The 11,480-nt window shown below is 36.8% G+C and overlaps 1 protein-coding gene across 1 annotated transcript; it reads left to right on the forward strand.

The window, feature by feature from the left end:
• Nucleotides 1–382: 382 nt before the first annotated feature.
• On the forward strand, nucleotides 383–7,325 carry LOC122297639. The gene is made up of 5 exons (XM_043107753.1): nucleotides 383–759; nucleotides 831–965; nucleotides 1,082–1,119; nucleotides 1,281–1,347; nucleotides 6,774–7,325. The coding sequence occupies exons 1-5, from the start codon at nucleotides 538–540 to the stop codon at nucleotides 7,161–7,163; spliced, it is 852 nt and encodes a 283-aa protein (XP_042963687.1). The 5' UTR covers nucleotides 383–537; the 3' UTR covers nucleotides 7,164–7,325.
• The last annotated feature ends 4,155 nt before the right edge of the window (nucleotides 7,326–11,480 follow it).

Genomic DNA, 11,480 nt, shown 5'->3' on the forward strand with positions numbered 1-11,480 from the left:
ATAGTAAAATGATTTGAGTTATGATATTTTATGAGATTTTGATAAATGAGAGATAAAAAAAATTGAATAAAAATATTATAAAATTACAAATTGAATAATATAATTTTTATTTTAGAGGTTGAAAAAGTTGATTTTTTTTTAATATTTTGTATAAAAGTTCAGAAAAGTTATAATGAATAGGTAATGATTTGATGAAAATGTTTAAAATTTAAAATTAAAAAGTATATGTTTGAGGGATGTTTAGATATTGAGATATAATTATTATAAAAAAAATATTGAGATATAATAAGATGAGTTGATATTTTGACATCGAAACAATCCCTTGTTAAACGACACTAGGTTTATGCCATCCTCCACAACGACTGCTCGCTCAAATAGAATTGGGTGGACAGTGGAAAATGGTTGACACGATGATGACGCAATTCGCTGCAGTCCTGCATAACCATTCTCTGTGAATAACCAACCAACCGTCTTCTAAATAAAAGCAGTACCCTTGTTTATCTGCATTTCGTTGTATTCCATTCTGCGTGGTTTACCATGTTGTTGCAGTGTTGTTGGAGCTTTTCCGCATGTTCTTGGGCTTCAACTCGTCCGTCGTTATCTTCATCAAGCCACCATAATGTTGTTTTTTCTAACAAGAAACAACCCTTTATTCTTCTTCTTCGCCCAAGAGTAAGACGGCCCAAATCCTCTTCTCTAAAGCCGACTTGTGTCGGAGGTGAATTAATCGACCAAATTTGGCAACTCCCCCATAACAAGGTCCGAAATTCTTCTTTCCCACCCACTTTTTTTTGGTGTTATTGAATTTATCCTTGCTTACCCTGCCGTAGGTTCTAGTTGCGGCTGTTGTTTCTGCGGCGATTGGGCAGCTCTCTAAGCCCTTCACTTCTATATTGCTCTATGGCAAAGACTTGGACTTCAAGGCTACCATTCAGGCTGGAGGCTTCCCGTCTACTCATTCTTCTGTACTCCCTCTCCCTTTCATCCTCCAATTATTTGTTTATTTGTTTTTCGTGCATCTGGGTATAGCCATTGGGGATATACTTTTTAAGTCGATATATTTTTCACATCTTATGGATAGGCAGTAGTGGCTACCGCAACAACAATTGGCTTGGAAAGGTACGCGGCATTCGTGTTTCTTTATCTCGGTTTTTAACGTATTGCAAGTTCACTTTATACTGCCCAATTCAATATGTGGATGCGTCTTCCCTATTTTTACAATGTTATTTGATCACAGCCTGTTATGTACGGTTGTTTATGCCGGCCTTGTTTATTCACAGGGGTCTGTCCGATTCAATTTTTGGCTTAACGGTTGTTTATGCCGGCCTTGTTATGTACGATGCACAGGTATACGCTTCCTTTTCGTTTTACATTCTACTCCATGGGCCACTTCACATCGTTATCTCAAATCTCCTAGGTTAAGCAATTTCAGTGTTGTTTCCTCACTAATTCAGTGGGAGGATGCTTCAAATTCCGCCTTAAATGTATTAGCATTGGCAATGGCCTAGCCAAAGCCTAAGGCTCACCCAAAATTTGGCTAAAACTAGATGTTTTGCCTAAAAGCCAAAGACATTTCAGTATAACCCCACGTTGGACCAGTAACTATAAGCAAAATAATAATATAATAATATTTTTTTAATAATAATAATAATTTTTTTAATTGGAATGTTTTTTAATAATATAATATTATTTTTTCTAATACATGCCCAAAACTGCCCAATCCAATTTTTATAAGACTATATCTGAACTAATTATCGTGTGGTCGGTGAAATTTCTTGCAAAAATCTTGAACATAATGCCATTTGTAAAAAATCAGAACTTAACATATTTGTTAGTGGAATTAAATATTTGTGGAATTAAATATTCGTGGTGAAAAGGGCTTTCTATGTGGGATTGAGGAAAGCTCCAGGCATGTAGAAAAAAGTACTGAACTCATTTTTTCAAATATTTCTATTACTACGATAAAATACCTGTGTCATTGATCTAGGGCTTCCCTATTTTGTGCGGCAATAAAGTATAATAAAATATTTGTTATGGCTATGAACAGTACCTACCCAAAGATGGAGAGAGTTTTGCATTTACTTAGCTCATATGTGGAGCTTTATTGGTTTGGCTAATCCAATGCAGAAGGTTTTACTGATATAAAGCCAAAATATGAGGATGCACTGGCATTTAGCTAGGCCAATGCCAGTGCTCAAGAATGTTAGAAACTACCTTCTTTTTCATTTGTTTGCTTAATGATATCTACGTAATTTAAACTGCACATGCTACCAATAGAATGAGGAGCTACAACCGACTCCTTTAACCTGAACCCAGATCTAGTATTCGCAAGATAATGACGGGATTCAGGATGGTGGGTGTATTTTGACTGTTATCAACTCTTCTTTGCTCTAAATATAAGCCAGTGAGAACTTAAAGAAGGGAAGTTGGATCTTAGGCACAGGTTTCACATCATCAGTTTATGTGTAACGAATCTAACGATTGAAGTTTTGCTTTTCAAGAAACCAGTTGGGATTTGGTAAAACATTCACCAGTACATTTAAAGAAGTGGCAATATGGTCCCAAGTTAGTCCTTGCCGAAAATAGTTGCAATTGTCTAGGTTGAGTGAACCATGCCTTTCAGAGCTGGAAGTTTGGCTTTTGAAATTCAATCAGATCAACAAAATTAAAAAATTTGCAGTACTGAGCTCATTCTTCACCCTAGTTGACTTACCCTATTTAATTAGTTGACCTAGCAAGCCATTGCTCTACCTCTGAAGCTTTTGATAGCAGCTTAGCTAGAAATTCCATCCATATAAAATATTTTATCAGATTACATTTCTTAAGCAAAGTAATTTAAGCATGAATGCATACCTAAGAGAGCTATTGCAGGTTCTGATTACCTCACTGACATAAATATATGGTTTTGAACTGGGCCCAAGACCTTTCTCTACCAATGGGTTGATTAAAGGAACTGGATCTTGGTGTGTATCTTCCTGTAAATATTGTCAAGGGCTTTGCCATTCTCCTTGATCATTAAACCCGGTTCATTTTGGTGGTTTGATAGGTGTTACTACGGCAAATGGGGTTTCCTCACTTATTCTCTCCCTATCTCTCAACTGTACAGACTTGATCTGCACAATTAAAGTATCGTGGACTGCTTAATACTATTCTATATAAATTTTTTTTTGGGGTGGGATTTGTGATAATATGAAATCATATAGGCATGCATCATTTGCAATTGAACCAATGATTTATGATCAATGTGATTGATTGAACTAAGGGTCATTAAGATTGGAGTTGAGAAGGTAGCAAGAGCTATTAGATTTGGTCTCTTGTTTGGTGATTGCTTTGCCAAGGATGAATCAAATTTAACAACTAATTGTATTAACCCCCCCGTCTCAGAAATTGAAGTTGAATGCTTGTAGTTTAAAGGTAGTTGGTGTCACTGTTTGTAAAACAGCATATCTGAGTCATCATTTCTTGTTTGTTGGATTCAGTGCTGAAGCCAAATTTTGGTTGATGCTTCACAATTATGTTGTTTCCTTGTTTTGAATCATATTGTGATTTTGGAGAAAAGGAGTTAGATAATGGATCCGTCCCTCACTTGTAATGCGGTTTCAGTTTGTCTAATTCAGCTAACTAATTTCTCTCATGGCATTGATAGCATCCAAGAATACCATATCCTTATAATAACCTTACCATCATGCCACAACTGTTATGTGCCCCTCCCATACATGTCAGAAGTAGACAAAAGCCATGCTAGGCCTGTAAAACATGCTGAAAGCAAAGTGGCTGGTCGTTAGGCCGTTTTTCCAATCAGAATTGTAACATACATGGGAGATATTTCATGTGCTCCATTTTAATTGTTGCAAAAATCAAGGAGCCTGATCTGCTAAAGCCTCATGAACCTTGAATAATGTTTTGCTCTTTCCGTCACCAATGATGATCTTCTATTTGTTAAACCTTTGAATACATCATTAACCTTCTTTAGTTCATGGCCATCTGTGAATATCATTTGTAACTTTTTCAGAGCCATTACAAGCTCCAATCATGAAACATTTTTGCCAATTTCCATAAATGCAGAACCAAACTCCTGGTTTAGATAGTCTCAAACAACAGAATGATCGTTCATAAACATGTTTTCTCTGTTCCCCACCCCCATCCTGCTCTCCATGAGTTGCTTATTAACAGTTTTCTTGCTTTGTTGAATTATTTCAAAATCTAGCTCTCGATTCTTTTATTTTTTCCCCTTTTGTACCTAAGTGGAATACTTCCCTTCTCTTTTTTGTGTTTTTTTTATATGCTATTGTCACCAAACTGCTCCTTCAGGTGAAAAAGGTTTGTCATTGTGGCCACCTTTGAGACTAATACTTTATGGTCTGTCAGCCATAAATTTCTTAAAATTGTTAGCTTGTGAGTTGTCTACCAGCCATTAATGAAATCATATGAGAATGTAATATCTGAGGTATGTATGGATGTGTCCTGGATGGTGACAATTATAAGAATAGAATAAGAGAGAATGTAAAGGATTCTCCATAAAACAGCTTCAGGGCTTTGCCAGAGATGGATAATTTATCTAGGACTTTGCCTTTTGATTACTGTATGTTCCATTGACATTCTCTGTTAATGTCACTTCCCTGATTCACATTTCTGGGTGTGTCCTTTTCAAGTACTTTTGATGTATACATAGTTGTCACCAAGAACTAGAGAATGATCTAGTGGGCTTGGGATGGAAGTAAAGAAATCCTTTCACATGAAGTTTGCCTGGAATTCTTGCATGGATCATCTTTGTGGGCTGAGTTCTTTCAAAAGAAATATATGGGAGTCGTGCATCCCTCTCTTATTTCAGCGTCTTGGAAAGATTCCAGCTTATGGAAACCGGTCTTGTCATTGATTAAAGAAGTTGCTGGTGGCACTACTTGGCTTGTCAGGGAAGGGAACGTGAACTTCTGGTATGACAAATGGTCTACCAAAGGTATCCAGGCAGAGCAAGCTGAGGTTCAAAATGCTGAGTTAACTGTTACTGAGATGTTTATCTCAAAAGACTGAAATCTCGGAGCCTAACAAAGCTCTTTGTGCTTCAAGTTGTCTTCTCAGACCTTTCATACTTTGATTGATCTAAGAAATGCTCCAGATATTTTAATTTGTGCAGCCAATAGTAAAGGTTCTTTTTCACTCAAGGCAGCCCGGAACTTCATAAGATGAAGAGGGGAAGAATTTTGCCTTGGCATAGATTGGTTTGGTGTAATCTTTTGCCTGAGCAGATTTTGGTTTTAGTATGGATAGGGATAATAGTTTTCCATTTGATGCAAATATTCAAAATTCGCACATTCCGTTAGCCCCTAAGTGTGACTGTTGTGCTCTCCTTCTATGGAAACCTTGGAACATGTAATGTGTTCAGCGAAGCTTGCAACAATGATATGGAAATCTTTCTCGGCAGTTGTGAGGGTGAGATTCTAGGAGAAGCACTTGTGGTTCCAGAGGATGAGTTTTTGGTTTCAAAGAGCCAATAGCAATTCGGAAGTGGGAATTATTTTTGGTCTCCTTCCTTGTTTTAATAGTTGGTGCTTATGGATTAGGATATGCAATGCAAGAATGGAGGGCTTATATGGGGAAGCTTCAGAGCGGATTAGGAAGATAAAAGCCTATTTGAAGTATTCTTTTTTGAAAGTGTCAAAAGTTAGAGAGCTGGATAGCATGGATTGCTATCTTTTCTCAGATTGGACTACAGGTGCTACCATTACATAGACCTACCGTTCAAGTCTTGAAGTGGCTAAAAATTTCACCAGGTAGAGTGAAATTGAATGTTGATTGCAGCTCTTTTGGCAACCAAGGAAATTGTGGTGGTGGTGGTGGTATCATTCGGGACTCGGGGATTTTTTGTTTCTGGATTCTCTGCTAGCTATGGGACTGGAACCAACACCGAAGCAGAGTTAGCAGCAGTATGAGATGGGTTAAAGCTTTGTATTCAACTAAGCTTGACTCGTATCGATTTGTATTCTGATTCTTGCTTGGTTGTCGATTGGTTGATGAATAAATCTGAGGTATATATGTGGCTTAAATGGGAAGAAGTCATGGAAGTAAGGAATGCTATTTCTGTTGAGTGTCCCGTGTTTTTAGGGAGGTGAATAGTGCTGCTTATTTCTTTGCAAAGCGTTGTGAGTTTTTGGATAGCAGATTAGGTTGGACAGATGAGGTTGTTCTTATTTGAGAATTGAATAAAATAGGATACCATTGTTTGCATACTGTATAGTTTTACTTGGGAGAATCTGGTTTTTGTTGTAAGGTCTTACTTTTTGTTGTGAATCTGGTTTTCTTTTTCTTTTCCTTTTCTTTTTAAAAAATAAAATAAAATTGCGGGGTATGGCCTCTTATAAAGAAAAGAAAAGAAAAAGAAATCCAGTGGCTTAACTTAGTTGTAGTATTGAAAGCCAAGCGGAAAATATACTTTTGTGAAGGCATTTGTTATAGGTCAAACCCTACTGTATTGTCTTCCAAGAATGAGAGACAACTTATAATTCATGCTAGATTATATCCATGTCGGTAGTTTGGGGTGCAATTGGTAAAACGCCTATTTGTTGGAGGATGAAAAGTGTATTATTCCTGGTAATATATCTAGATTCTGCACTTATAAATTGTTTAGAATGTCGCCAATATGTTCTCATGATCTACTTTTGTTTTGCACAAATTGTGTAGGTTGTCTTTTCATTACATTTTCAGTTCTTCCTAAATTAGAAACAACATCGTACGAACTGAATCTTCCATCTGGTTTGGATTTGTACTTGCTGCAGGGTGTGCGAAGGGAAGTAGGAAATCATGCGAAAGTGCTGAACAAAGTGCTGGACCATTCAGTTCCCACCAAGGATACAGATGATGTTATTGATACTCAATCGGGAACATCATATCCCAGAAGTTTGGAGAGCCTTGGGCAAATTCTGTCCAAGGAAGCAGGTTCTATTTCATCAAAACCAACTAATTCTTCTCTATTACTTCAACCGGATGACAAAAGGAGGCAAACTAGTCAGGCAGTGCTGTCTACTGAACAAGCTGATGTTGAAGAAGAAAGAACTACTGATAATTTAATTCCATTAAAAGAATCAATCGGCCACACTGAGATCGAAGTCATAGCAGGTGCTTTGCTTGGTTTCTTTGTTAGCTTGGCTGTATATACCATAATGTAATACCCCATTTTGTTGTATGCCTCATTATTGTACTCACTTTACAGTATTCTTAGGCATGTTGTGTTCATTGCAAAATCGATGTAGCACCCAAATAATATCCCACCACTCCACTGCTTATTCCCACCATATCTGTCATAAAAGAATTCCCTGCTCGTTTCAAAACTTTCCAGGCATATGTTATGAAAGAATATAGAGAGCCTACTATGCCAGATAAAAAGAAAAATACCAGATTTGCACTCCATTGGTGCACTTTAATGATAAATTTTAGATGCCAATGTGCTTACAGAGAAATACATTTTGGAATTGCCCTGATCATCTAGCAACACGAAGGCAGGCACTCCATTGTTTTACAATGTTGTTTCTAAAGGGTTGACTGAATTAGAACCTGATTGTTAAATTCAAAAATTTGAGCAAAAGATTAGAACTTCTCTCGCAAAACTTAATTTGCAAGAGTTTTGGTTTTCAAAAATCTTTTCTAATTAGTGATACTTTTTCTAATTAAATACTTCGTTAAGGCTTCGTTTGAATAGTGAGATGAAATTAGATGGTTTGTGAATTGTACTGAAATGGTTTAAGTTAAAATGTTTATGAGATTTTGAAAAATGAGAGAAAAAATTGAATAAAAATATTATAATGTTAAAATATTATTATAATATAATTTTTGTTTTGAGATTTAAAAAAGTTGAATTAGTTTTTGTTATTTGTTTGGAAGTATGGAAAAGTTATAATAATTAGGTAATAATTAGATGAAAAATTTGAAATTTGAAATTAAAAAGTGTTTGCATTTGTGATATTTGAATATTGAGATAAAATGAGAATATCTTGCTATCTAAATTAGGCCAAAGAATATACAACTGTTACTATACTTAGTGGGAATAGAATCCTATTTATTAGATGAGAGTATCTTACTATCCAAACTAGGCCAAAGGTACACAACAACTACAATACTAAGTGGGAATAGAACCCTATTTATTGGAAAAAATATATTAAAAAAATGAGTGCTGCTACAAGGAAACCTGCACGAATTGCACAAATAGTGTAGTGGATAAGTAAATAAAAAACAAAATAAAAAAGAAAATAAAACTAGAAAAAGTAAAACGGAAGCTGTTATAAACTATCTTGAATTGTATGACCACATTTAGCTAGCTGTCAAATGCATAGTGCTAGTCGTCAAATGCATAATGCATAGTGCTAACATAGTGAGCTAGCCGTCAAAAGCATAGTCCCCTTTGTACTCCTATATATATCGTTGAATCTTTTAAGAAATTCATAAGTTTGATAACAGATCAATCTCCTCTCTCGCTCTCTCTCAATCTCTTGAAATTCTCTTTCCTTTTCATCGAGTTCATAACACGTTATCAGCACGATTACCCTCAATTCCTTTCTTGTTTTTCCTCTACATAATTGTTTTTGGAGTTTAGATGACCAGATCTATTTCCTCGATTGCCGTGGGTGTCGACCTTGGGTTCTCCAGCAACGACGAACCGGGGCGGTGGGAAGGCCGGGCTTGCTGATCGTTCCGGCGTGGAAAAGGGCGGGCACGCCAAGTTCGAGTGCCCGCACTGCAAGGTGACGGCGCCGGACATCAAGTCGATGCAAATCCACTACGACGCCACTGATCTGCTCGGATTAATTTACAGATGCACAAATCTGGAAGAAGATCGGCAGACCCATGGGTGCTTCTATTGTGCTCAAAGACTGAAAGCTCCAGCAGAGAATAGAACCAAGAAAGTTCAGACTCTACAGCCATTTTTGCTTGTTCCGATCGAGATGGCAACAACAGAGACTAAGATAATGGGCTTGTTTGATGTTTTACCTGAAGGTTGCATAGCCAACGTACTGTTGTTCACCCGACCGTTTCCACCTCGCTTCCCGTCGCCACAGTCGGATCTGGAGTAGCCCGACTACTCTCCCTCACAGTCGCAGTTGTGGTTGAAGTCCTGATTGGCGTCCCCGAAGCTGTCTAAGGTCATGATGGTAGTGTAATTTTGGGCTTATATCGTCTATGCGAGGCAGCACAGGAAAGTACCCGGTCCAGCATTCCGCAAAGATGCAGTCTTGGAAACGAGTTTTTATTCATGGCTTTTGGGAAATTCGGTTGTAGTCCTCCCCTGTTCCCCAATTGTCCCTGGTTCAACCTGGCTTCCTTTTTGTAGGAAGTATGGAGTCAAGATCAGGTGTCCAGAGCCTTATTTCTCGGCTCTATCAGATGATGGAAGTTTCGGGAGTTCTGAGTTTCACGACAGAGCGCCAGAAAATTAAGATGACAGCATGTTAGTGGCGTCGATGAAGCGCGAGGAGGAGCTTGCCTTTGGCTCCACCTGATGCGCCGGCCTCCAAGCAGCAATAGACCGTACAGGTTGTTGGCTGAGAGATCCAAGCTTTGCAAAATACGGTCCCCGTTAAATATTAGACCTTACGCAGAAGAAAACTAGCCATTTCAGACTCCTCTCTCATCCCGTGTTGCCTAGGGAGCCATGCATCTCTTTTCGCCAGCTGTGTCTGCAGCATATCTTTACTTTGCCATGCGAATCTCGACTTCGGCAAAAACCTCCATGGAGGCCCACCAAGGCTACCTACTACTCTTATACTATTATATTTCTCTCTCTTATATTATTACATTTTAAAAAGTGCAGGGGCATATCTTTACTTTGCCATGCGAATCTCGACTTCGGCAAAAGTCTCCATGGAGGCCCACCAAGGCTACCTACTACTCTTATACTATTATATTTCTCTCTCTTATATTATTACATTTTAAAAAGTGCAGGGTATAAAAGAAAAGATTGCATTGGAAGGCCACGCATGCAACTTGGTGTTGCGATTGAGATAATAGATTGGGATCCACAACTTTAAAAATAAAAAGAGAAGTTTAGTTTTATTTGGTGATGGTGGAGACCCACACATGCAAATTGGTATTGCGATTGAGAAAGTGGGTGGATGTTGCCGTAGAGTTTTTCTACTCATTTTTACAAGTTGCTAGCAAAAGATAGAAAATTATTATTATAACTACTGCAATTATTTCTCCATCAAAATGACGCTGGACATCAAGTAAGTTTTTAATATAGTATTTACAATTGCTGAGGTGAATATTAATGATTATATTCATTATTATTACTTGATAAATTCTATATTCATTCACATAGTTTATATACAAGTTTTATTTATTTATACTTGTTATGAATTATTGATGATAAGATTCATCTTGGAATGAGAATGGAGCATCCATGAAGGATCGCCCTAAATCAATAATAGTTTTTGAGTATCTCATAGTTTAAATGATTGATACTTGTACCAAAAGCTTATTATAATTTATGCACCTGAAGTTGCATAATTGAAATTGTGGAAAGAATATATATTTGAATGAATGTCTCGAATGTGCTCCTGAAATAGCAATATCGAGTATGCTCCAGAAGTAGCAATATGAAATGCAAACGTTCACAATATATTCTAAATTTATATCTGATCTTTCAGTGACTGAGCAAAATAATGAACTTTTGATAAGAATCACTATTCACGTCTTACTTGATCTACATCATTCCCTGAAATGAATGATAATGAATTTATATCATTCTATTCCCTGAAGTGAAAAGAATGATGCGTTTCATTCAAAGAAACTAAGAGATTGGGCGTGATAATGAATATATTTTCGGGCCAGAAGCTCGTATTGGAAAAGCTGTAAACTTTCTCTTTGAGATGATATTATACAAATTATTGAATCAAATATTATGATGCATCAAAATGTGATATGATTCAAAATATTTGTATCTTTTTATGGTTATCTTGATCATCCAAAATCAATTACGATAAGTCGAATGATTTTCATATGGACGTCCATAAAAGAACCAGAAGATTCTTTTACTATAAAGTCTTACCACCATAAGTGGAAAGAAAAATTTGTCAGAAGTAAATAAGATGAAATTATTCGACGATATCTTGATTATCATATGTGAACTAGAAGTTTAGATGATAATTAAATTTTGGATGCAATAAGATAAAAATGTCTCATATTCTAGCTGCTAAAATCCCAGCGAGGATTGAAGTCCCTGTAGGACAATTAAGAAATTCAGCAGTCTAAAGACATGTTTAAAGGCATGTGAGACGTATTGATACAAAAGATAGAGCATCTCAAAAGAGAAAGGCACAAATAATTTGGTGCTCCTGAAGAGGCCATACCCACAAAACAAGCAATAAAGTCCATCCAAATTCTCTGTATAAAATTCTCCTATATAAACTCTTGAAGAGTGCCTCCTGAAGAGGTTTTTTTATGAAAATGTCTTCCCTTGAAGAGGGACAGGTACCTGAAAATAACGAGATCTC

The sequence above is a fragment of the Carya illinoinensis genome, chromosome 15, assembly GCF_018687715.1.
Source record: "Carya illinoinensis cultivar Pawnee chromosome 15, C.illinoinensisPawnee_v1, whole genome shotgun sequence".
Taxonomy (NCBI): domain Eukaryota; kingdom Viridiplantae; phylum Streptophyta; class Magnoliopsida; order Fagales; family Juglandaceae; genus Carya; species Carya illinoinensis.